The following is a 26,538-nucleotide window of genomic DNA, read 5'->3' on the forward strand; positions in this document are numbered from 1 at the left end:
AATTTTTGTTTTGCCTTTTTCACATTATGATTCATTATTATAATTATTATTTATGGCTGTATTTCTATAGCATTTGTTATTTACTTATGTGATTTTTTGTGTATTTTTTCCTTTTCTTTTACTGCTTGCTTAACTTTCTCTCCCCTTTTTTTTTATAGATTTTTTTTCCCCCCAGGTTGGTTGTTGTGATTGTGTGATTTTTCTTATTTTTTTATTTCCCCCTGACCTCTTTGTTTTGCAGATGAGGGCAGGAGTGCAGTTGACCTGGCGGGAGGGGCTCAGATAGTAGCTGGACACATAAAGTCACTGTCCCAAAATACTGACCCGGACAATGGGAAGCTCTTGACTGTCTTTTGTGGCATGCTGATGAACTATAGCAATGATAATGGTAATGACCAACTCCCCCCGGATAAACTACATTAACCAAACTAAACAGAGTAAACGTTTTTAAGAATGAATCTACTTTGGCAGTGTCGGTGACTGTTCTAGACGTTATGTTGACACCTTTTATCCAGTCGTAAAGTGATAGTTCACTTTAATATGAACGTTTGTGTGATTATTATTTTTATGTAGTCTATTGGCGAGATGAGTCCACGTCCCAGGCCATCTGTTGAGTTGATTCAGCTATATGCCTCAAATCCAAATCAGTTGGTAACACGGGCACAGTCTAATTTCAAACTATTAGACTGTGCCTATATTTTCATAGAACTGGATCTTCTCATTAGATGGCATGGGGGCATGGATTCATATCGACTGCTATTGAGGTCTGAAAATGTCTGACGAATTTTGATTTTGAAGTGAACTGTCTTTCAAAGTCAGTTCTTAAAGGCCCAGTCAGTTCTTAAAGGCCCAGTCAAAAATGGCTGTGTTTTAAATACATTTCCACACTGAGGTTGGAATAGTACTGGGAAATAGGGAAAAGTATGCTAATGCCCTTTTAGTGTAACAGTTGTTTTGGTGGGTTGGAGTTTTGCCAGGCGGTAAATTAGTTAATAGGTCATTATCAATAAAACATTACAATATGGTGCAGAGCGTTCGATTTGGCTGCTGAGGGGCAAGGAGACTCCCAGCTCCACTAAAACCGTTGACAACTATGTGCCGTTTTGTTAACTATTTGCAGGTAGCCTAGTGGTGTTGGGCCAGTAACCGAAAGGTTGCTAGATCGAATCCCTGAGCTGACAAGGTAAGAATCTGTCGTACTGCCCCTGAACAAGACCGTTAACCATTTTGCATGGAATAATCGGACATGTGTAGTTCTAACTACGCTCTTCAAGAGGTGATGATATTACAACCCAAATAGTTAACATTTATTTAACATCGTGAAAGGGTTAAAACGGCACACAGTTGTCAATGGGTTTTAGTGGAGCTGAGGATCTTCTTGCCCCCCAGTATGCAAATTGAACCATTCTGCACCTTGTTGTGAAGTCTTATTGATATAGACCAACAAGAAAGAGTTCCAAACCTCTCCGCTAATAACAGCTAGTTTTCAGTTTTCCCTCCCCACTCGGACCACTCCCAGTCCTAGCAAAATTCTTGCTTGAGAAATGTCTCATTGTCATGAAGCTATTTTTGTTTTTGACCATTTTACAGTAAGGTATTTAATGGTCAGTCACCCAGAAATGAAATGATTTGATATTGAGATACAAACAGCTGCATTGGACCTTTAAGTCATTGTCACTCTAGCCTATATGTTAGCCAGTGTTCAAGTTTATGCTACTCAGCTTTTACTCACTATGGTGACAGGAGGTAGCGGTGCAAGTGGGTATGTGTCCCTTGAAGAGTGGTCTGTCCATTGCTTTCTGTTGTGTCCTGCTTGAGCTCTTAGTCATTTTCCTCTTAAAGTAGTGACAGCTTGTCTTGTAGTTGGGGGGTGTCCCTCCTTAGCTTAGACTGTAGCCATTTCTCTTTCCCTCCTCACACGTCACTCTCTGATTTGTAATTAGATTGTCTATTCTCCCACAACCTTCCCTGCTGAGCCTTTATAGTCTATCCAGGTGCGAGGTCCCGAGTAATCAATAATGTTCACTTCTGCTGTCAACCTTCAAAAACCTTTTTCTAGTTTAATCAGACTTCTTCCCAAATGGCACCCTGTTTAGTGCACTTCTTTTCACCAGAGAATAGGGTGCCATTTGGGATCAAACCAAATTGTATTAGTCACATGCGCCGAATACAACAGGTGTAGACCTTACAGTGAAATGCTTACTTACGAGCCCCTAACCAACAATGCAGTTTCAAAACAATACGGATAAGAATAAGAGATAAAAGTAACAAGTAATTAAAGAGCAGCAGTAAAATGACAATAGCGAGACTATATACAGGGGGGTACCGATACAATGCGTGGGGGCACCGGTTAGTTGAGGTAGTATGTACATGTAGGTAGAGTTATTAAAGTGACTATGCATAGATAGATGTATAGATTCACAATTCACATGAACACATTGTTTAGCACCCTTTAACTGTGGTAGCTAAGTAACTAGTCTTGTCATAATGATGTAACACTTTCTTTTACAAGTTACTGTACATGTACAACCCTAACACCTTTAAAGTTAGTAGAAAATGTAACTGCCCTGGAATCCTCAGCCTCTTCTATTTACTACAGAAAGTTGAGTTGTAGTCTTGGTTGGACTGTTGGTTCACCAGGAGTGTATTCACTAGGAAGCAAATGGGCAGAAACAGAGAGAGATCGCTCTGAATTTGTCCAATTAGAAACTCGTTTTCATTGCAAAACACTCTCTGTTGCAAAATGTTTTGCTAAGGATTGCATTAATGAATCTACCCAAGGCTGGTTAGTGGTGTAGAGAGAGGGCTGCTCACGAGTGTTTACACCCCTGAGGTTCCACGACGTACTGCTGCTCTCTGAATCTTGTAAATAATTAATGAATGGCCCAAGTTGTTTTTTTTTTCTCCTCCGTCGGCAAGATGCGGAACAGTAATTACTTTTCGATCTATCGCCTCTCCCGTACGATCCCCGACCAGTCCAAGGTCACACACCAAAATAGACTGAGGAAAAATAAATGCGTACGAAAACGTGGCGTTCAGGGGAGGCACATGCGACAGCTGAAAATTTACCCCTGAGGCTCTCAATGTCAAATGTTTCTTTCCCACAATTAAACATGGAGCTAAGTGGATTTTCTCTCCATAAGCCAATGATCTGCGATCCAATCATCAGATATTAAACAGTGCTGTGATTACTCAGTAGAAATATATTTATTAGAACGGACATCCCCATTCAAGTCAATGTTCCGTGATGGGTAGAATTCTATTTATATGTTGATTACACTGTCCTCTGCTTTATAGCGGTGCTACTTCCGGTGCCACCAGCGTTTAGCCCCAGCCGCCAAGCACCACTATCAGGGCACTAAATGAAACCACTTCACGGGGCTCAGCAAAGCCTCAAGTCAAATCCCATTTAAAATATCTCACACAGACATGTTTTCTCTCAGTTAGGGTTAGTTATGGACAAATCTGTTTAGCTTTGAATAAGGCCATTTTTCGCCGCTCCATGGAAAGGATGCTTGAGAAAACAGGACGGAAACACTACTTCATATAGCCTCTAGACCAGGGGTAGGCAAACTATGGCCTTGCCCATGAGCCCATTCAATCCAGCCCATTGGAGGGGGGAATTATTGTTTTGGGTTAAAAAAAAACACTCCAGTCCAAACTTGAACATCGTGAATGTTCTGTTTGACATATGTGAGTTATAATCAAACACACTTGAACATCTTAAACTAGATAGAAAGGATGATAATTGCCCTATATATTTTCAAATAACTGACCTTTTTCTGGCCCGCGAATTGATTTTGACAAACGAATCAGTAAAACAAAAATAGTACTGATCGGCTAGTTGATGATAATAGTGCATACAATTACTACATGCGCAACACGTCCTTGGAACTGTAAAGAGAGGAGCGCGACCACAGTCTTGTCCTCTACCCTGGGCTACGGAATCTAACACGTCAGAGTAATGGAGTTGGTCCACTCTGCGCATCGCGGGCCGGCGCATTTTGCAATTACACCATGCAAATGAGTTTCTGTGGCCGCCGGCGGCCCCCTCCTTCAGCTGGCTGTTTGTAAACTGTCATCGCAGCTAATATAACCTTCACTAATATTTATAGAAGGTCCGCACATCTAATGGTCTTTACAGCGGCTGTGCAAATTTACAATTATTTCTACAAGGCCTTGTTTGACATTCCCTAACAAATAGAAATCGAGATTTTGTAATTTTGTAATTTTTTATGTTTCTGGAATTCGCTCGCCTCCAGTAGGTCTGTGCTTGTGTCGAGGCATAATGTGGATTATGGTTAATGTTTTTGAAAGAATAACAAACCTCGCTTGTATTTCAGCGAGAACCCTCATTAATTCACCAAGATGACTTTTTATCAATTGGTTACTTCCTTTCTCCCTCACTCACTGGCTTCCCCTCCCTTTCTCCTTCTACCCTTTTATCTCTCTCTTTTTTGTCTTTAAAATGTGCTTATTCATTCATTTTAGTCCCTTCGTTTTACTTCTCCCCCCCCCACCCCTGTACCCATCCTTCCTCTCTTCATCCATCCTTCCTTTGTCATCTGTTTGTCAGTGTCGGTCATCTTTTAAAATCCAACTTAATCAACTCTTTCTCCTCTCTCTCCTCTATAGGCGCTAGCTCCTCTAGCTGGTTTTCCAGAGGTCACTATATCCAGGGAAAAACATCTGCTCTCTGACATACTGTACATGACATGGACTTTAATGACAATATATAGCTAGTCTACATTATGCAAATAGAAAACGACTGTGCAGATTTATTTCCTTGTTTGCAGCAACTCATTTCCCTTTTTAAAAATTGCCTCTTATTTGCCTTTTACAATCCTCTTGAGACTTTATTTTAAGACATTGCATTTATTTCTTTATACCTCCCTTTTGGCTTGTTACACTTTTAAACACACACACACAGACCCCCCCCCCCCCCCTTATTGTAATTTCAACTCCCAGACTCTAGATGGCAGTGCTCATACCTTCCCTCTGTTATTCCCCCTGTGTCCTCTCCAGACTCCTTGCAGGCCCAGCTGATCAACATGGGAGTGATCCCCACCCTGGTGAAGTTGCTGGGTCTCCACTCTGACAACACAGCCCTCACAGAGATGTGCCTCATTGCCTTCGGAAACCTTGCCGAGCTCGGTGAGTATGCCTTCCATAGATGTAGAATTCTAATTCTATGGGTACATACATCAGAACGCTGTTGATCTGCCATTCTGGTCGCAGATCAGCTTTACTACAATACTGTCTGGGATTTTGAGCATAAACCTACCATCGATTTGTAATCCAAGATACCATACCATATCGGCATAGATAACAAGAGTACCATATATTTTTTATCTTGCCGTATGATTCAAAACTGTCAACCCTATTAGGAAGTTGAACGGTGACTTGCTTCACAGTTTTTGTCATATATAAACTAGGGACAGAACTGATTCCAGTGTCTGTCTTCGCTAGCTAGCCTGGTGCTAACTCTGCGATCGTTATGATTTTTATTTGTATTTATTTATTTCACCTTTATTTAACCAGGTAGGCTAGTTGAGAACAAGTTCTCATTTACAACTGCGACCTGGCCAAGATAAAGCAAAGCAGTGTGACACAGACAACAACACAGCGTTACACATGGAATAAACAATAAACAAGTCAATGACACAGTAGAAAAAAAAGAAAGTCTATATACAGTGTGTGCAAAAGGCATGAGGAGGTAGGCAATAAATAGGCCATAGGAGCAAATAATTACAATTTAGCAGATTAACACTGGAGTGATAAATGAGCAGATGATGATGTGCAAGTAGAGATACTGGTGTGCAAAAGAGCAGAAAAGTAAATAAAAACAGTATGGGGATGAGGTAGGTAGATTGGGTGGGCTATTTACAGATGGACTATGTACAGCTGCAGTGATCGGTTAGCTGCTCAGATAGCTGATGTTTAAAGTTGGTGAGGGAAATAAAAGTCTCCAACTTAAGCGATTTTTGCAATTCGTTCCAGTCACTGGCAGCAGGGAACTGGAAGGAAAGGCGGCCAAATGGGGTGTTGGCTTTAGGGATGATCAGTGAGATATACCTGCTGGAACGAGTGCTATCGTGACCAGTGAACTGAGATAAGGCGGAGCTTTACCTAGCATAGACTTATAGATGACCTGGAGCCAGTGGGTCTGGCGACGAATACGTAGCGTGGGCCAGCCGACTAGAGCTGATGATGAATAAACACAGGGACGATTCCGCTGAATCACAAACAGACTGGACCAGTCATGTCATCTTGATTGAACTTTTTCTTCCCTCTCTGCAGAGTCCAGTAAGGAACAGTTTGCCTCCACGAACATTGCCGAGGAGCTGGTGCGTCTGTTCCAGAGGCAAGCGGAGCACGAGAAGAAGGAGATGATCTTTGAGGTCCTGGCTCCACTCGCTGAGAACGGTAATTCAATACAACTTTATTTATCCCTACAGAGGCGATTAAGACGGGCAAGTCGGGTTACAATTATCAAATGTCAACATATAATACAGTAGGCGGAAATTATTTTCCGATCTACATACTGTTGTCAGGGGAATGTGATGTCATACTGTGTAAGTACAGTGTGGTCTGAAATGATTGACACCCTTGATTAAGATAAGAAATAATAACTGTATAAAATAAATAATTTAAATACTGAGCTATATTGTATGCCCAGAAAATCTGGGGAAATTATATTATTTTATACTAATACAATTCATTTCTCAGAGAAATAGATTTTGTTTAACAATTTATATTTTACCTAACATGCTAAACAAAATCTTTCACAAAATGATTGACACCCATAAAGATGATTATAAATAGTGTTTGGTCCCATATTCCTAACACACAGTGATTACATCAAGCTTGTGACTCATTTTGGTTTCAGTTCATATTTGTTCTGTTTCAGATTATTTTGTGACCAATTGAAATGAATAGTAAATAATGTGTTGTCTTTTTGGAGTCACTTTTTATTGTAATTAAGAATAGAATGTGTTTCTAAACACTTCTACATTCATGTGGATGCTACCATGATTGTGGATAATCCTGAATGAATCGTGAATAATGATGACTGAGAAAGTGATGAGTGTTATTGGTAATGGTGAGAGGTTAGCATGTCTGCGATGTATGATCTTTGACCCTCTAACTTTCTCACTCATCATTATTCACGATTCATTCAGGATTATCTGTAATGAATGTATTAATGTAGATATGATTTTTAATACCGTAAAAAAACACGTCTGTATTTCAAAATACCCCAGTATATGGTATTCCGCCCAAACCTAGTTGGGGTACAGGAATATAGTACTGAATTATATGAGCCAGTGTTTTGATGGTGTAGAATTAGCATTGCAAATGATTGCATCTATATGGCCATTTACATTAGCAATGATTACACGTCAAATAAGCATACAGAAACTGTGGTGTGTGTGTGTGTGTGTGTGTGTGTGTGTGTGTGTGTGTGTGACGTGCATGCACATTAGAAATTATCTAGTTCAGATTTTTTAACTCCCCTTTGTCAGAAATGAATAATGAATTATTTGAAGTCACAGTTTGGCGAGGAAACTACCTTTGTTGAAGTCACACTGCACATTGGAACAGCAAAATAAATATAGCCACCACTGTAATATTTGGGTCAGTGCCTAAAACCAAATAAAAACATGATAAGTAAAAACATATCCCGGCTTCAATGCGTATGCGGAGTGGTTTTATTGAATTATATGAGGATAATTTAAAGGGAGAATTACGGTTACCAGTTGAATGCATTTTTCGACTGCATATTTTCCTCTGAATTCTCACTCACGGGACTGAGGACTACATTATGTCAAGTCACCTGTGGCCTTGGTAACTGATCATTGGAGTGAAGCGGCTCGCGCATCCTTAGCTGTCAGCTGCACGGCTGAGGCTGCTGTGTGAAAATGTGTCAGCTGTTTTTAGCACAAAAAAAGAGCATGCTTGGAATAGTGTGTGGGTGGGGGAGAAGGATAGTGTGATACAGTGTATGTGTGAGACTCACTGACTGTTCTTATCATTCTGGGCAGCACAGTGGATTCTCCCATTCTGCCAGTCTCCTAGACAACATCCTACTTAACTCTACTCCAGAGAAAAGTCTCTCTCTCTCTCTGGCTCTCTCTCTCTGGCTCTCTCTCTCTGGCTCTCTCTCTCTGGCTCTCTCTCTCTGGCTCTCTCTCTCTGGCTCTCCCTATCCCTCTCTCTGTCGCATGCACACACACACACACACACACACACACACACACACACAATACAATCCTAGACTCAAACATATTTGAATCTCTTTCTCCCTTCATACAAATCAAATCCAATTTTATTTGTCACATGTGCCGAATACAACTGGTGTAGACTTTATCGTGAAATGCTTGCTTACGAGCCCTTCCCAATGAGGCAGAGTTTAAAAATAAAATAGAAACGCAAGGAACTAAATAAAATACACAAGAATTGAGCTATACAGTACCAGTACCAGATCAATGTGCAGAGGTACAAGATATTTGAGGTAGATACAGTTGAAGTCGGAAGATTACATGCACTGAGGTTGGAGTCATTTAAAACTAGTTTTTCAACCACTCCACAAATTTCTTGTTAACAAACTATAGTTCTGGCAAGTCGGTTAGGACATCTACTTTGTGCATGACACAAGTAATTCTTCCAAGAATTGTTTACAGACAGATTATTTCACTTATAATTCACTTTATCACAATTCCTGTGGGTCAGAAGTTTCCATACACTAAGTTGACTGTGCCTTTAAACAGCTTAGAAAATTCCAGAAAATAATGTCATGGCTTTAGAAGCTTCTGATAGGCTAATTGACATCATTTGAGTCAATTGGAGGTGCACCTGTGGATGTATTTCAAGGCATACCTTCAAACTCAGTGCCTCTTTGCTTGACATCATGGGAAAATCAAAAGAAATCAGCTAAGACCTCAGAAAATAATTGTAGACCTCCACAAGTCTGGTTCATCCTTGGGAGTAATTTCCAAACGACAGACGGTACCACGTTCATCTGTACAAACAATTGTTCGCAAGTATAAACGCCATGGGACCACGCAGCCGTCATACCGCTCAGGAAGGAAACGCGTTCTGTCTCCTAGAGATGAACGTACTTTGATGCAAAAAGTGCAAATCAATCCCAGAACAACAGCAAAGGACCTTGTGAAGATGCTGGAGGAAACGGGTACAAAAGTATCTATATCCACAGTAAAACAAGTCCTATATCAACATAATCTGAAAGGCCACTCAGCACGGAAGAAGCCAATGCTCCAAAACCGCCATAAAACCGCCAGACTACGGTTTGCAACTGCACATGGGGACAAAGATCGTACTTTTTGGAAAAATGTCCTCTGGTCTGATGAAACAAAAATATAACTGTTTGGCCATAATGCCCATCGTTATGTTTGGAGGAAAAAGGGGCAGGCTTGCAAGCCGAAGAACACCATCCCAACCGTGAATCACGGGGGTGGCAGCATCATGTTGTGGGGGTGCTTTGCTGCAGGAGGGCCTGGTGCACTTCACAAAATAGATGTCATCATGAGGGAGGAAAATTATGTGGATATATTGAGGCAACATCTCAAGACATCAGTCAGGAAGTTAAAGCTTGGTCGCAAATAGGTCTTCCAAATGGATAATGACCCCAAGCATACTTCCAAAGTTGTGGCAAAATGGCTTAAGGACAACTAAGTCAAGGTATTGGAGTGGCCATCACAATGCCCTGACCTCAATCCTATAGAAAATTTGAGGGCAGAACTGAAAAGGCGTGTGTGAGCAAGGAGGCCTACAAACCTGACTCAGTTACACCAGCTCTGTCAGGAGGAATGGGCCAAAATTCGCCCAACTTATTGTGGGAAGCTTGTGGAAGGCTACCCAAAAAATTGAGCCAAGTTAAACAATTTAAAGGCAATGCTACCAAATACTAATTGAGTGTATGTAAACTTCTGACCCACTGGGAATGTGGTGAAATAAATAAAAGCTTAAATAAATAATTCTCTCTACTAATATTCTGACATTTTACATTCTTAAAATAAAGTGGTGATCTTAAGTGACCTAAGACAGGGAATTTTTACTAGGATTAAATGTCAGGAATTGTGGGAAACTGAGTTTAAATGTATTTGGCTAAGGTGTATGTAAACTTGCGACTTCAACTGTACATGAAGGCAATGTATAGGCATCAGGATAGATAATAAGGTATTTGAGGTAGATATGTACAGGAAGGCAGGGTAAAGTGACTAGACATCAGGATAGATGATAAGAGTAAAATAAACAACAGTGTAGAAGCAGCAAATGATGTGTGATATGTGTGTTATGTCAGTATGTATGTGTAGTGAGTGCGCGTAGGGTCAGTGCAGATAATTGGCGTACCATTAATTGACTATTTACTGTGACAGTCTGGCTATTTAGCAGTCTTATGGATTGGGGATTGAATCTGTCTCGGAGCCTATTGGTCCGAGAGCCGATACTCCGGCACTGTTTGCCAGACAGTAGCAGAGTGAACAGTCTATGGCTTGGGTGGCTGGAGTCTTTGTCAATTTTTTCTGGGCCTTCCTTTGACACTGCCTGATTTAAACCCTGTATGAACCCTGTATCCTTCTCTCCTATCTTTGACAATACTGCTGCATGAGGAATAGGCTCAGTTATAAGTCAACCCTTGTTTTGTGGATGACAACGGAACCAAGTCATTTGTGTGAAATACTCACTTCATTTCTGTGTCATGTAGGGTGGGGCCAGAGACTGTAGATTGCTCCAAGACTGTTGCTAATTAATTTATATAAATATTGAACAATGTTATGATATAGGCCTTTAATATACATGGGTCAATGTAAATAAGAAGTATTATAAACTACTAATTAAGGGTATATTCTGTACCATTTATTTCAATTTCCTCAAGTGTCATCTTTGGGCTTTACAAACACATTAGTCAGAGAAAGAAAACAATCACATGGTTGCATTCACCAAGGCCCACCCCCACAAGTGAAGCATTTAGCATTATTTAGCCTATGCATTTTTCAGATCGGACAATCTGCGGAGTTGGTACAACAAAACGATGTGCATTGATTTGTATCCCACACTAGAGGTTTTCACCGATCCACCTGAATACCCAACACACGATCCGGTGTGTGTGTGAGAGAGAGAGAGAGCGATTCTGTTCTTGCTTTTAACGAGTGGCACATGTAGCTTGTTGTTGTTGGCCTCTCCCTGCTCACCCTGTCACTTGCTTACACTCACAGTAGCCTACAGACACCGCACGACTCCTGCTAGAGCATCACCTCTCGCTACTTCCCCTCCCTCAGGCTTTATCAGGTCTGGTTAATAAAGTAGCTTAAAGATTGAACCAACCGGGTCTATACGGAATGGGTCTAGTTGTCCTCTGGTCCGTTCAGAACGGGTCTTATATATATATATATATACTGCTCAAAAAAATAAAGGGAACACTTAAACAACACAATGTAACTCCAAGTCAATCACACTTCTGTGAAATCAAACTGTCCACTTAGGAAGCAACACTGATTGACAATAAATTTCACATGCTGTTGTGCAAATGGAATAGACAACAGGTGGAAATTATAGGCAATTAGCAAGACACCCCCAATAAAGGAGTGGTTCTGCAGGTGGGGACCACAGACCACTTCTCAGTTCCTATGCTTCCTGGCTGATGTTTTGGTCACTTTTGAATGCTGGCGGTGCTTTCACTCTAGTGGTAGCATGAGACGGAGTCTACAACCCACACAAGTGGCTCAGGTAGTGCAGCTCATCCAGGATGGCACATCAATGCGAGCTGTGGCAAGAAGGTTTGCTGTGTCTGTCAGCGTAGTGTCCAGAGCATGGAGGCGCTACCAGGAGACAGGCCAGTACATCAGGAGACGTGGAGGAGGCCGTAGGAGGGCAACAACCCAGCAGCAGGACCGCTACCTCCGCCTTTGTGCAAGGAGGAACACTGCCAGAGCCCTGCAAAATGACCTCCAGCAGGCCACAAATGTGCATGTGTCTGCTCAAACGGTCAGAAACAGACTCCATGAGGGTGGTATGAGGGCCCGACGTCCACAGGTGGGGGTTGTGCTTACAGCCCAACACCGTGCAGGACGTTTGGCATTTGCCAGAGAACACCAAGATTGGCAAATTCGCCACTGGCGCCCTGTGCTCTTCACAGATGAAGGCAGGTTCACACTGAGCACATGTGACAGAGTCTGGAGACGCCGTGGAGAACGTTCTGCTGCCTGCAACATCCTCCAGCATGACCGGTTTGGCAGTGGGTCAGTCATGGTGTGGGGTGGCATTTCTTTGGGGGGCCGCACAGCCCTCCATGTGCTCGCCAGAGGTAGCCTGACTGCCATTAGGTACCGAGATGAGATCCTCAGACCCCTTGTGAGACCATATGCTGGTGCGGTTGGCCCTGGGTTCCTCCTAATGCAAGACAATGCTAGACCTCATGTGGCTGGAGTGTCAGCAGTTCCTGCAAGAGGAAGGCATTGATGCTATGGACTGGCCCGCCCGTTCCCCAGACCTGAATCCAATTGAGCACATCTGGGATATCATGTCTCGCTCCATCCACCAACGCCACGTTGCACCACAGACTGTCCAGGAGTTGGCGGATGCTTTAGTCCAGGTCTGGGAGGAGATCCCTCAGGAGACCATCCGCCACCTCATCAGGAGCATGCCCAGGCGTTGTAGGGAGGTCATACAGGCACGTGGAGGCCACACACACTACTGAGCCTCATTTTGACTTGTTTTAAGGACATTACATCAAAGTTGGAACAGCCTGAAGTGTGGTTTTCCACTTTAATTTTGAGTGTGACTCCAAATCCAGACCTCCATGGGTTGATAAATTGGATTTCCATTGATTCTTTTTGTGTGATTTTGTTGTCAGCACATTCAACTATGTAAAGATAAAAGTATTTAATAAGATTTTTTCATTCATTCAGATCTAGGATGTGTTATTTTAGTGTTCCCTTTATTTTTTTGAGCAGTGTGTGTGTATATATATATATATATATATATATATATATATATATATATATATATATAATCTATCTATCTATCGGGTCCGGGTGGGGAAAAGTCCCACGTCCATTTCAGAACGGGTCAAACTTTTTGGACCCGTGAAAGCCTCTACCCCACACCTTCCCACACCTCAACAGGATGACAACAACAACAGAAAAACAAACACACAGTGAAGCGTTTCAAGAAATTCAAGTAACGGCTTACTATTTTATATGACCTTGACACCCGCAATTTCAGTTTAATTGGCGTATATGGATAGGGCTAAATTATAATGTTTCTTACAGAAGAATTATGGAAAGCATATGCATAACCATGATAGCAGTTAAACATTTGGACTCATGGGTGTTTGGCATGCTTGTATAACATCAAAGCTGCGTTTATTATCCTCAACATCTCATCTTTCAAAATACATCAAGTCCTCGTACTTTACAGCGTTTCCCTCACTCAGACAGGGAGGGATGGGGCAACTTTCCACATGCTGTCAAGTTCAGAACGGCTGTCAGTCAAAACCCATACAGAGCTGTGAAGCGAAGACCCAGAGCTCGGATGTCATGTATAGCATGTTACTGTACAGCCACTGCGTTTCAATTCAGGTTATAAATAGGTCATTCAAAACACTTTTTTTTCAGATGTTTATTGAAAATGATCACCACATTGTTTGACTTACTGAAGCGCGATTCCTTGAGTGAGCCAGGACTTCCAGTTCATATCCATGTTCTTGAGTTGACTGCATTCAACCAGTATTTGAACAAATTAAATGGATGATGTTTTAAGGAAGTTCACCCTGCTACCATTCATGTGTTGATGAACCAACTGTCGTCTTTACCACCCTCCTGTTTCTCACTTGGACTTCCTGCCAGGAAAGACTGACGTTCCTTACATAGTACTACTGCCTTGTAAGGCTATTCCTTAGATGACACAGCACAATAGGCCAGTGCATGAATCACCATTTTTATCTCTGTTTGAATCATATACATGTACTCACAGATCTTCATTATCTAAGACATATTTATGTTACAGTTGAGATGTGTACTGCCTTATAAGGAACGCCAAGGGTGCTACTACCAGTCTCATGACTCGCATACACTTTTGAAAAACAAAACTAAGACAAACATGATGTTTCATAATGATTACCCCAGTGGACCCTTTGACACTCGAGCAGGGGAAGTGGAATTGGGTCCGAAAAAGTAATAATCACAAAGTAAACATCACAAGTAAGGTATGAATCCTAAAAAAGAAAAGGCTGTCGGCACACTGGGATTTTGTGTCGGAGAATTTCGGATGAAGTCGATGCTTTTTCAATGGGAGTCATCCGTTGCCGGATGAATGACAACTGTTGAAGATTAGCCAACAAGAAATGCACAAAGCCTCTGAAATAGTTGATTTTAGTTGTACTTTTGCCGGACAAAAAACAGACAATGATGTATGTCATATATGAGTGGGGTGTATAAACAAACCTGGCGTGTGTCTGTGGGAGATATGCTGTGTGTGTGTGTGTGTGTCACAAGTTGTTGATAAACTGCTGACTTGACATCTTTTCACAGCGTGCATGACCAGGCGGTGCTCGTTCTCACCATAGGATTAAATATGTCATTGTTAATTCTGTGTAACTGCATTTCTGTCTCTCTCTCTCTCTTTTTTTCTCTCTTTTTTTTTCTCTCTGTCTTTTTTTCTCTCTTTTTTTCTTCTCTCTCTTTTTTTCTCTTTATTTCTCTCTCTCTCTCTCTCTCTCTCTCTTTTTTTCTGTCTCAGATGTGATCAAGCTGCAGTTGGTGGAGGCCGGCCTGGTGGAGTGTCTGTTAGATGTGGTAGTTCACACAGTGGACGGAGTGCGGGAGGAGGATGTGGCGCAGCTCAAAACAGCCTCTGATCTCATGGTGCTGCTGCTGCTGGGAGGTACTACAAACACACATACATGCATACACACATACAGTTGGGAATTTTTACTAGAATTAAATGTCAGGAATTGTGAAAAACTGAGTTTAAATGTATTTGGCTAAGGTGTATGTAAACTTCCGACTTCAACCATACATACATACAGTTGAAGTCGGAAGTTTACATACACCTTAGCCAAAAACATTTCAACTCAGTTTTTCACAATTCCTGACATTTAATCCTAGTAAAATTCCCTGTTTTAGGTCAGTTAGGATCACCACTTTATTTTAAGAATGTGAAATGAATTATTTATTTCAGCTTTTGTTTCTTTCATCACATTCCCAGTGGGTGAGAAGTTTACATACACTCAATTAGTATTTGGTAGCATTGCCTTTAAATTGTTTAACTTGGGTCAAACTTTTCGGGTAGCCTTCCACAAGCTTCCCACAATAATTTGGGTGAGTTTTGGCCTATTCCTCTTGACAGAGCTGGTGTAACTGAGTAAGGTTTGTAGGCTCACACACACTTTTTCAGTTCTGCCCACAAATGTTTTATGGGATTGAGGTCAGGGCTTTGTGATGGCCACTCCAATACCTTGACTTTGTTGTCCTTAAGCCATTTTGCCACAACTTTGGAAGTATGCTTGGGGTCATTGTCCATTTGGAAGACCCATTTGCGACCAAGCTTTAACTTCCTAACTGATGGCTTGAGATGTTGCTTCAATATATCCACATACAAGTGCACCAGTCCTCTTACAGCAAAGCACACCCACAACATGATGCTGTCACCCCCGTGATTCACGGTTGGGATGGTGTTCTTCGGCTTGCAAGCCTCCCCCTTTTTCCTCCAAACATAACGATGGTCATTATGGCCAAACAGTTCTATTTTTGTTTCATCAGACCAGAGGACAATTTCTCCAAAAAGTACGATCTTTGTCCCCATGTGCAGTTGCAAACCGTAGTCTGGCGGTTTTATGGCGGTTTTGGAGCGGTGGCTTCTACCGTGCTGAGTGGCCTTTCAGGTTATGTCGATATAGGACTCGTTTTACTGTGGATATAGATAATTTTGTACCCGTTTCCTCCAGCATCTTCACAAGGTCTCTAGGAGACAGAATGCTTCTCCTTCCTGAGCGGTATGACGGCTGCGTGGTCCCATGGTGTTTATACTTGCGTACTATTGTTTGCACAGATGAACGTGGTACCTTCAGGCATTTGGAAATTGCTCCCAAGGGATGAACCAGACTTGTGGAGGTCTACAATTTTGTTTCTGAAGTCTTGGCTGATTTCATTAGATTTTTCCATGATGTCAAGCAAAGAGGCACTGAGTTTGAAGGTAGGCCTTGAAATACATCCACAGGTACACCTCCAATTGACTCAAATGATGTCAATTAGCCTATCAGAAGCTTCTAAAGCCATGACATCATTTTCTGTAATTTTCCAAGCTGTTTAAAGGCACAGTCAACTTAGTGTATGTAAACTTCTGACTCACTGGAATTGTGATACAGTGAATTATAAGTGAAATAAGTCTGTAAACAATTGTTGGGAAAATGACTTGTGTCATGCATAAAGTAGATTGCCTAACCGACTTGCCAAAACTATAGTTTATTAACAAGAAATATGTGGTGGTTGAAAAACGAGTTTTAATGACTCCAACCTAGGTGTATGTGAACTTCCGCCTTCAACTGTACATACATACACACACAGAGACTCATGGATGTGCGAACACTTATACTAAGGCCAAATTAAGGCTCTGAACCAAATAAAAATGTATTGGTCACATGCGCCGAATACAACAGGTGTAGATTTTACCGTGAAATGCTTGCTTACTTACGAACCCATTCCCAAAGTAAAAAAGTAAGAAAAATATACACTACCACATTTTTGTCCATTAAAAGAACATCAAATTGATCAGAAATACAGTGTAGACGTTGTTAATGTTGTAAATGACTATTGTAGCTGGAAACAGCAGATTTCTTTTTAATGGAATATCTACATAGGCGTACAGAGGCCCATTATCAGCAACCATCACTCCTGTGTTCCAATGGCACGTTGTGTTAGCTAATCCAAGTTTATAATTTTAAAAGGCTAATTGATCATTAGAAAACCCTTGTGCAATTATGTTAGCACAGCTGAAAACGGTTGTGCTGATTAAAGAAGCAATACAACTGGCCACCTTTGGACTAGTTGAGTTTCTGGAGTATCAGCATTTGTGGGTTCGATTACAATTAATTACAAAACACCAGTCTCAACGTCAACAGCGAAGAGGTGACTCCGGGATGCTGGCCTTCTAGGCGGAGTTCCTCTGTCCAGTGTCTGTGTTCTTTTGCCCATCTTAATCTTTTCTTTTTATTGGCCATTCTGAGATATGACTTTTTCTTTGCAACTAGAAGGCCAGCATCCCGGAGTCGCCTCTTCACTGTTGACGTTGAGATGTGTTTTGCGGGTACTATTTAATGAAGCTGCCTGTTGAGGACTTGTGAGGCGTCTGTTTCTCAAACTAGACACTCTAATGTACTTGTCCGCTCGCTCAGTTGTGCCCCGGGGCCTCTCACTATTCTTTATATTCTGGTTAGGGACAGTTTGCGCTGTTCTGTGAAGGGAGTAGTACATAGTGTTGTACGAGATCTTCAGTTTCTTGGCAATTTATCGCCTGGAATAGCCTTAATTTCTCAGAACAAGAATAGACTGACGAGTTTCAGAAGAAAGTTCTTTGTTTCTGGACATTTTGAGCCTGTAATCGAACCCACAAATGCTGATGCTCCAGATACTCAACTAGTCTAAAGAAGGCCAGTTGTATTGCTTTTTTAATCAGACAACAGTTTTCAGCTGTGTTAACATAATTGCAAAAGGGTTTTCAAATTATCAATTAGCCTTAGAAAATGATACACTTGGATTAGCTAAGACAAGGTGCCATTGGAACACAGGAGTGATGGTTGCTCATAATGGGCCTCTGTACGCCTATGTAGATATTCCATAAAAAATCTGCCGTTTCCAGCTACAATAGTCATGTACAACATTGACAATGTCTCCACTGTTTTTCTGAACAATTTGATGTCATTTTAATGGAAAAAAATGGATTTTCTTTCAAAAACAAGGACATTTCTGTGTGACCCCAAACTTTTGAACGGTCGTGGGTGTGTGTGTGTGTGTGTGTGTAGGAAATAGTAACACAATAAAATAACAATAACGATGCTATATACAAGGAGTACAAGTACCGAGTCAATGTGCGGGGGTACAGGTTAGTCGAGGTAATTTCTACATGTAGTTAGGGGTAAAGTGACTAAGGCGGAGGTAGCGGTCCTGCTGCTGGGTGTTTGCCCTACGACGGGCTCCTCCACATCTCCTGATGTACTGGCCTGTCTCCTGGTAGCGCCTCCATTCTCTGGACACTACGCTGACAGACACAGCAAACCTTCTTGCCACAGCTCGCATTGATGTGCCATCCTGGATGAGCTGCACTACCTGAGCCACTTGTATGGGTTGTAGACTCCGTCTCATGCTACCACTAGAGTGAAAGCACCGCCAGCATTCAAAAGTGACCAAAACATCAGCCAGGAAGCATAGGAACTGAGAAGTGGTCTGTGGTCCCCACCTGCAGAACCACTCCTTTATTGGGGGTGTCTTGCTAATTGCCTATAATTTCCACCTGTTGTCTATTCCATTTGCACAACAGCATGTGAAATTTATTGTCAATCAGTGTTGCTTCCTAAGTGGACAGTTTGATTTCACAGAAGTGTGATTGACTTGGAGTTACATTGTGTTGTTTAAGTGTTCCCTTTATTTTTTTGAGCAGTGTATATAGACTTGTTTTTCAACTGTATTATTGACTGTATGTTTGTTTTACTCCATGTGTAACTCTGTGTTGTTGTGTGTCGAACTGCTTTGCTTTATCTTGGCCAGGTCGCAGTTGTAAATGAGAACTTGTTCTCAACTTGCCTACCTGGTTAAATAAAGGTGAAAAAAATAAAATCAATTGTTGAGGAAAAACATTTATTTAATACATTTTAGAATAAGGCTGTAACGTAACAAAATGTGGAGAAGGGGAAGGGGTCTGAATACTTTCCTAATGCATTGTATACGTATTGTCACTGTTGGGACAACGTCGTCGACGCACTTATTAATGAATCCGATGACTGATGTGGTAAACTCTTCAATGCCATTGGATGAATCCCGTACATATTCCAGTCTGTGCTAGTAAAACAGTCCTGTTGCTTAGCATCAGCTTCATCTGACCACTTCCGCATTGAGCGTGTCACTGGTACTTACTGTTTGAATTTTTGCTTGTAAGCAGGAATCCATTTTTAACCTTTATTTAACTAGGCAAGTTGGTGAAGAACAAATTATTCTTTAGAATGACGGCTTACACCGGCCAAACCCGGACGACGCTGAGCCAATTGTGCGCCACCCTATGGGACTCCCAATCACGGCCGGTTGTGATACAGCCTGGATTCGAACTAGGGTGTCTGTAGTGACGCCTCTAGCACTGAGATGCAGTGCTTTAGTCTACTGCGCCGCTCGGGATAGAGTTATGGTCAGATTTGCCAAATGGAGGGCGAGGGAGAGCTTGGTATGCTTCTCTGTGTGTGGTAAAGATGATCTAGAGTTTTTTTCCACTCTAGTTGCACAGGTGACATGATGTTAGAAATGAACTAAAACGGATTTCAGCTTTCCTGCATTAAAATCACTGGCCACTAGGAGCGCGGCCTCTGGATGAGCATTTTCTTGTTTGCTTATAGCTCAATACAGCTCGTTGAGTGCGGTCTTAGTGCCAGCATCGGTTAGTGGTGGTAAATTGACAGCTACAAAAATAGATGGAAACTCTCTTGGTTAATAGTATGGTCTGCATGTTATCATTAGGTATTCCAACTCAGGCGAGCAGAACCTTGAGATTTCCTTAATATTAGAGATCGCCCACCAGCTGTTGTTAACAAAGAGACACACACCAACCCCCTGGATGCAGCCGCTCTGTCCTGCCGACACAACAAAATGACCGTCACATCTCAACTGCAACATAAACATGTCTTCGATAAGGATGATTCAGTGTGTACGACTCAAACCTAGATAAAAACGCATAGATCTATGTACTGACCCTTTGTGCTGTGGTTGCTTTGACCGGGTTTCAAGCATGTGCATGGAAACCGTTCCGCTCAGGCCAAATGATAGACGGGGGGAAATAGAGTGTGAGAGTGAATAAGAATAGGGTAGGAAGAAGGAGCAGGTTGGGGAAAAGATAGATATGATGGTTGTGTGATGAGTAAATCTTCAGATGGACTCTCAGCCTTACTTAGAGCAGAGTGGTGGAGAATACATTGTGAATCCATTTGTGAATATTTTATGACAACCAAATGTGAGGGAGAATGTGGTTGTAGATCTAGGTGCGTTAGAGGCTTCGATATGATCTGGTTTCCATAGCATTCTCCTAGACTACTTATTCTTCCTATCCACTTTCATTTATACTGAACCTAAGGAGAACAATTATCCTGTAACCTTTTCTGACCAAAACATACATGCTTATTTGTGTCTCTGTGTGTTCGTGCACACGCGTGTGGTCTTTTTTTAATGCTTTTCTGTTTAATAAATAACTGCTTTGTCATTTTACTGCTGCAGTCGGTGGGTGTTTGTGTTGACAGCCTCTCCCCACCTCTCTCCTCAGACGAGTCCATGCAGAAGCTGTTTGAGGGGGGCAAGGGCAGTGTGTTCCAGAGGGTCCTGTCATGGGTGCCATCCCACAACCACCAGCTGCAGCTGGCAGGGGCACTGGCCATCGCCAACTTCGCTCGCAACGGTGAGGAAGCTATAGAAATACAGTTAATAGAAGGGACAAAGCCCTTTAGACCATTCAATTTCTATGAAGGAGGGTACACATTGCCTGTGGTAACAGATTGAACCAAAAGGGGTTTTATTCAGGATAAAACTCCCCTTGGATGGCTTTAATACTGACCACAATCTGGGTCGCGTTACGTGGGGTGTGACTTCACAGAACATTCCGATTCTGTAGAAATGTATAGAACAGAATGTGTAGATCAGACACACTTTTCTGTGTTGTAGAATAGGGAATCAGCACAACACTCAGATTGTAGAAATGCTTCTCTGTCATGTAGCACAGTTAATCAGCATTCGGCACATCTCTCCACATTCTCCCAGATGTCTTCTAGATCAGTTTTCCCCCTAATAAAACCTGCTGCCTCAGAGTGCTGAATATAGATCACAGGCCCGGCCATTAGTCATTCCATATCATTACTCATCTAAAGCACAGTGTTTCGTCCCGTGTCAGTGAATCCTGCATCCAGGCTGACTTCAAACACCCTGATAAATAAAAGTCCTTATTATTATAGCCTCCCTAATTATTTATTCCGTACATGGATATGAAGAGAATAATCTGCATGTAACCTGTTTTCCTATTTTCCATCAAACGATGAAGGTAAAATTACAGTCAGAAGGAAATGGCATTGGAATATTCCCCTCCTAACACCTATCCAGTCCTTTTTAGATCTGAGGATAGGGGTTCTTCAGAACTTTGATTTGTGGAATCATATGTTAGAGCATGGTGGGAGCAAAAGCCTGCACAGCCCATAACTTTTAATGTGCAGTGGGTTAAGTTATGACGTTCTATTTCTCCCCCAGATGGTAACTGCATCCACATGGTGGAATCAGGCATCGTTCAGAAGCTGCTGGAGCTGCTGGATCGCCACGTGGACGAGGGCAACGTCACCGTGCAGCACGCCGCGCTCAGCGCCCTGCGCAACCTGGCCATTCCTGGTAAGACTCCCAAGGCATTCCAAGCCTGATTGAGTATACTGTCAATGTTGTGTATGACTCATAGGCAATTCTTTAACATTAACTTCCTGTCCCAAGTGCTTTCCCTGCACTCGTTTGTTTTCTGTGGGTGGGGGGGTAGGTCTTGGCCAATGTAACTGCAAACAAGTACAGGAGCAGCGCTTTGACTAGAAGTTGTTCTTTCCTTGAGCCTTAATTGGTTATTACTGGTTGAATACAATAGTTACAAAGTTGGTATATTTTCATTTTATTTTCATGGTGTATTGCATTGGCAGCTTAGAGCTGAATTGCAGTATATAGTCCATACCTAAATAAGTAAAATAATGAATTTGCTACATGTCTTAAGGGAGAATAGTTTCAATGTATGTATTTATTTATGTATTGATTTATTTAACATGTTTCATCGTTGTTTATTCTTCTCCTGTCCCTTCAGTTGTGAACAAGGCTAAGATGCTGTCGGCAGGTGTGTCAGATACAGTGTTGAAGTTCCTCCCATCAGAGATGCCTCCTGTCCAGTTCAAACTGCTGGGCACGTTACGCATGCTCATCGACACTCAAGGTAGAACACTTTTTTATAGCACATTTATAACACCTACAACGCACTGTAGAACACCTTCCTAATAATGCCATAAACCATCGGACTGTGCCTCGCGCTCCGTCTTCAGTGCCCCGCGCTCCATCTTCAGTGCCCCGCGCTCCGTCTTCAGTGCCCCGCGCTCCGTCTTCAGTGCCCCGCGCTCCGTCTTCAGTGCCCCGCGCTCCGTCTTCAGTGCCCCGCGCTCCGTCTTCAGTGCCCCGCGCTCCGTCTTCAGTGCCCCGCGCTCCGTCTTCAAATTGACTAGTATCAGTGACAGGTGTGAATGTTTCCACCCATATAGGTATATAGCAACATATAGAGGCTAGAATTCCTTCCTTATGATGCACTAACCTTGAACCGTTCTGTACCTCACTTTTTATCCTTAAATTGACCAGTATGTATTTTTTTTTCAGCAGAAAGTTGGATAGGAAGGTACTCCCACAAAGAGCATCGGAATACGATACGTTTGTGTCAAATGTTGTTGAACCTTCATCAAGAAGGGGTTGGGTTGGGGAGGACCGGGCAAGGCCAAGTGCAAACCAGTTAGATCCAGAGTGACATGGATATCGACGGCATCCATCTTTGATTGAATTGCTATCGAACGGAGTGTGACAGTGAGATTCAGAAAGTTGACAGGGTGTTAGAATAGCAGTCTACTCAAGGTGATATAACAAGTGCACCTTTTCTGACCATGTCATTATGAGAGTTTTTCTTCTTCTATCTCTTCCTCCCTGGAGTTCAGGGATTCATTATACCAAATACTAGAAAGTGACAATTGTTACCAAGAAGTGACCTATTTAAAAAAAAATATATATATAAAAATAAAAATAAGTTACCAAGTATAAGAATAATTAGGAACCAATGAATTCTAGTTTATATACCAGAAAGCTACCAATGGTAATAGAGCTGTGAAATAAAGCGTTACCTGTTGTGTCCCCCCCTCCCCCAGCGGATGCGGCAGACCAGCTGGGGACCAATGGGAAGCTGGTAGAGCGTCTGGTAGAGTGGTGTGAGGCCAAGGACCACGCAGGGGTCATGGGAGAGTCCAACAGGCTGCTCTCAGCCCTCATCCGCCACAGCAAGTCAAAGGTTAGGGCCAGCTGCCATGAAAACACACCATCTGTGGCTGGCTGGCCGCCACCACAGATTACATCCTGACCCATATCTGAACTGCATACACACACACTGAATGTATATGTTATCAGCTATATTTTAATCAAAGGCTGTATCAGCTAGCTTGTCTTTACTAATCTAACTCTCAGCTCAAAATCCAATCCATGCTTTATGTTACATTATTCATCAAGGGAACAGAACAACTGAGGTGGGAGTCATGTTCTTACTCTTCCTGATATACGGTGTTCCTTGTTGACTCACGCCCAGAGACAGCGTTGTCAGTTCTGCTACATTTCCTACCCGGTCCCTCATCTGAGGAGAATGACTCGGGGGCACCTCAGACTCTGGTTGTCTCATTCTTAGACTGTAGATTTATGAGCTCCAGGCTCTAAATGTTTCTGTCCTATTTGCAGATCGCCAGATAGAATAGAACCCTGTGGAAGCACCAGAGATGTACAGTTGAAGTCAGAAGTATACATACACTTAGGTTGGGGTCATTAAAACTTGTTTTTCAACCACTCCACAAATTTCTTGTTAACAAACTATAGTTTTGGCAAGTCGGTTAGGACATCTAATTTGTGCATGATGCAAGTAATTTTTCCAACAATTGTTTACAGACAGATTATTTCACTGTATCACAATTCCAGTGGGTCGGAAGTTTGCATACACTAAGTTGACTGTGCCTTTAAACAGCTTGGAAAATTCCAGAAAATTATGTTATGGCTTTAGAAACTTCTGATAGGCTAATTGACATAATTTGAGTTAATTGGAGGTGTATCTGTGGATGTATTTCAAGGCCTACCTTCAAACTCAGTGCCTCTTTGCTTGACATCATGGGAAAATCAATAGAAGTCAGCCAAGACCTCAGAATTTTTTTTTTTAGACCTCCAAGTCTGGTTCATCCTTGGGAGCAATTTCCAAACGCCTGAAGGTACCACGTTCATCTGTTCATCAAACAATTGTACGCAAGTATAAACACCATGGGACCAAGCAGCCGTCATACCGCTCAGGAAGGAGACGCGTTCTGTCTCCTAGAGATGAATGTACTTTGGTGCGAAAAGTGCAAATAAATCCCAGAACAGCAGCAAAGGACCTTGTGAAGATGCTGGAGGAAACGGGTACAAAAGTATCTATATCCACAGTAAAACGAGTCCAATATCGACATAACCTGAAAAGCCGCCGCTCAGCAAGGAAGAAACCACTGCTCCAAAACCACCATAAAAAAGCCAGACTACGGTTTGCAACTGCACATGGGGACAAAGATTGTACTTTTTGGAGAAATATCCTCATGAAACAAAAAAATTATTGTTTGGCCATAATGACCATCGTTATGTTTGGAGGAAAAGGGGGGAGGCTTGCAAGCCGAAGAACACCATCCCAACCGTGAAGCACGGGGGTGGCAGCATCATGTTGTGGGGGTCCTTTGCTGCAGGAGGGACTGATGGCATCATGAGGAAGTAAAATGATGTGGATATATTGAAGCAACATCTCAAGACATCAGTCAGGAAGATAAAGCTTGGCCACAAATGGGTCTTCCAAATGGCCAATGACCCCCAACCATACTTCCAAAGTTGTGGCAAAATGGCTTAAGGACAACAAAGTCATATTATTGGAGTGGCCATCCCAAAGCCCTGTCGAAAATTTGTGAGCAGAACTGAAAAAGCGTGTGCGAGCAAGGAGGCCTACAAACCTGACTCAGTTACACCAGGTCTGTCAGGAGGAATGGGCCAAAATTCACCCAACCTATTGTGGTAAGCTTGTGGAAGGCTACCCAAAATGTTTGACCAAAGTTAAACAATTTAAAGGCAATGCTACCAAATACTAATTGAGTGCATGTAAACTTCTGACCCACGGGAATGTAATGAAAGAAATAAAAGCTTAAATAAATCATTCTCTAGTATTATTCTGACATTTCACATTCTTAAAATAAAGTGGTGATCCTAACTGACCTAAGACAGGGAATTTTTACAAGGATTAAATGTCAGGAATTGTGAAACTGAGTTGAAATGTTTTTGGCTAAGGTGTATGTTAACTTCTGACTTCAACTGTAGGTCCTACAAGTGCACTGTACAGAAGAGTCCTATATTATTTAGAGTGGAGGTGGACTGGCCTTAGTGGTCTACCCTCTTTGAAAGTTACTGGGTGTGCAGGTTTTTGTTCCTATCGTGCTCTAACGCCTGACTTCAGCTCCTGATGAGCAGCGGGATTAGTAAAGGCAAGTGTGTCAGTGCATGACTGGAGCACAACCCTGCACACCCAGAATCTACATCCAGGATGAGGGTTGGCTTCCCCTGATTTAGAGTTGTGCCCCCATTTTTTTGAAATGTATTTGTTTCTTAATTAGTTAATTTGTTTGTGTTTTCAGGACGTCGTAAAAACTGTCATCCAGGGTGCAGGAGTGAAGCATTTAGTAGTCATGGCGACGAGTGAACACATGATCATGCAGAACGAGGCGCTGGTGGCTCTGGGCCTCATCGCCGGGTTGGACCTGGGTAAGAGTCAGGGGGTCAGGGTCATGATGTCACAGTGCAGCCAAATTCTAACTACTGTGTTAGCCACATGGTATAGTAAGGGCCAGATTGGTAGCACTTTCTTTAACGGTGCCTGGGTTGTGTTTAGTAGGGCACACTGTACTAAAATGTTTTGAAACAAGAAAAGAAAACTGTTTCCGGACAAGATCAGGTAGCACTTCCCTGTCTTACTCCGTTTCAAAATCTTTTCTATCCCCATGCTTACTGAACATGACCCGATGTATTGCATCGCTAGAATAAAATGAAAGTAGTTTGAGGATGTACAGGGCGAGTTAGAAGGAACCACACAACGCAAAGCAATTTGGGACCTAGTGAAAGTGCTGTATAAATATAAATTCACTGTTGAAGCTTTTGTTACAGTGTGCTCAATACACACCCTTTTGTAAGAGGCAAAGCATTGACTCTGATGGTGCATTGGAATGCATTTAAACAATTGTACAAAATAATTGGTCACACGGTGTGTTTGTCATGGTTTCAGTGGGGGCCGAAAAGGACTTTGTTGGGGCTGGCCTGGTACAGGTGCTCCACAAGCTGCTGTCAGACGAGATGAGTGCGCCTGAGGTCAAATACAACTCCATGGTCATCATCTGTGCGGTCATGGGTTCAGGTAAAAGGCCGGCCATTTTGAATCAGCCACTTAGAAGAACTAAGACGCAGC

At 42.3% G+C, this 26,538-nt stretch overlaps 1 protein-coding gene across 3 annotated transcripts in view; it reads left to right on the top strand.

Moving 5' to 3' along the window:
- Positions 1–26,538, top strand: part of LOC106577599 (rap1 GTPase-GDP dissociation stimulator 1) — a 56,509-nt gene that overhangs the window by 28,110 nt on the left and 1,861 nt on the right. For 2 of the 3 annotated variants that reach the window (XM_045701346.1, XM_045701347.1), the window contains exons 5-14: positions 242–388; positions 5,026–5,154; positions 6,301–6,426; positions 14,761–14,904; positions 20,536–20,667; positions 21,507–21,641; positions 22,093–22,218; positions 23,186–23,325; positions 25,715–25,841; positions 26,359–26,487. In XM_045701346.1, coding sequence (XP_045557302.1) covers positions 242–388; positions 5,026–5,154; positions 6,301–6,426; positions 14,761–14,904; positions 20,536–20,667; positions 21,507–21,641; positions 22,093–22,218; positions 23,186–23,325; positions 25,715–25,841; positions 26,359–26,487 — 1,335 coding nt within the window. The remainder of the gene's footprint in view (positions 1–241; positions 389–5,025; positions 5,155–6,300; positions 6,427–14,760; positions 14,905–20,535; positions 20,668–21,506; positions 21,642–22,092; positions 22,219–23,185; positions 23,326–25,714; positions 25,842–26,358; positions 26,488–26,538) is intronic. The other variant, XM_014155797.2, reaches the window with a different exon arrangement.

Source organism: Salmo salar, chromosome ssa18 (genome assembly GCF_905237065.1).
Source record: "Salmo salar chromosome ssa18, Ssal_v3.1, whole genome shotgun sequence".
Taxonomy (NCBI): Eukaryota; Metazoa; Chordata; class Actinopteri; order Salmoniformes; family Salmonidae; genus Salmo; species Salmo salar.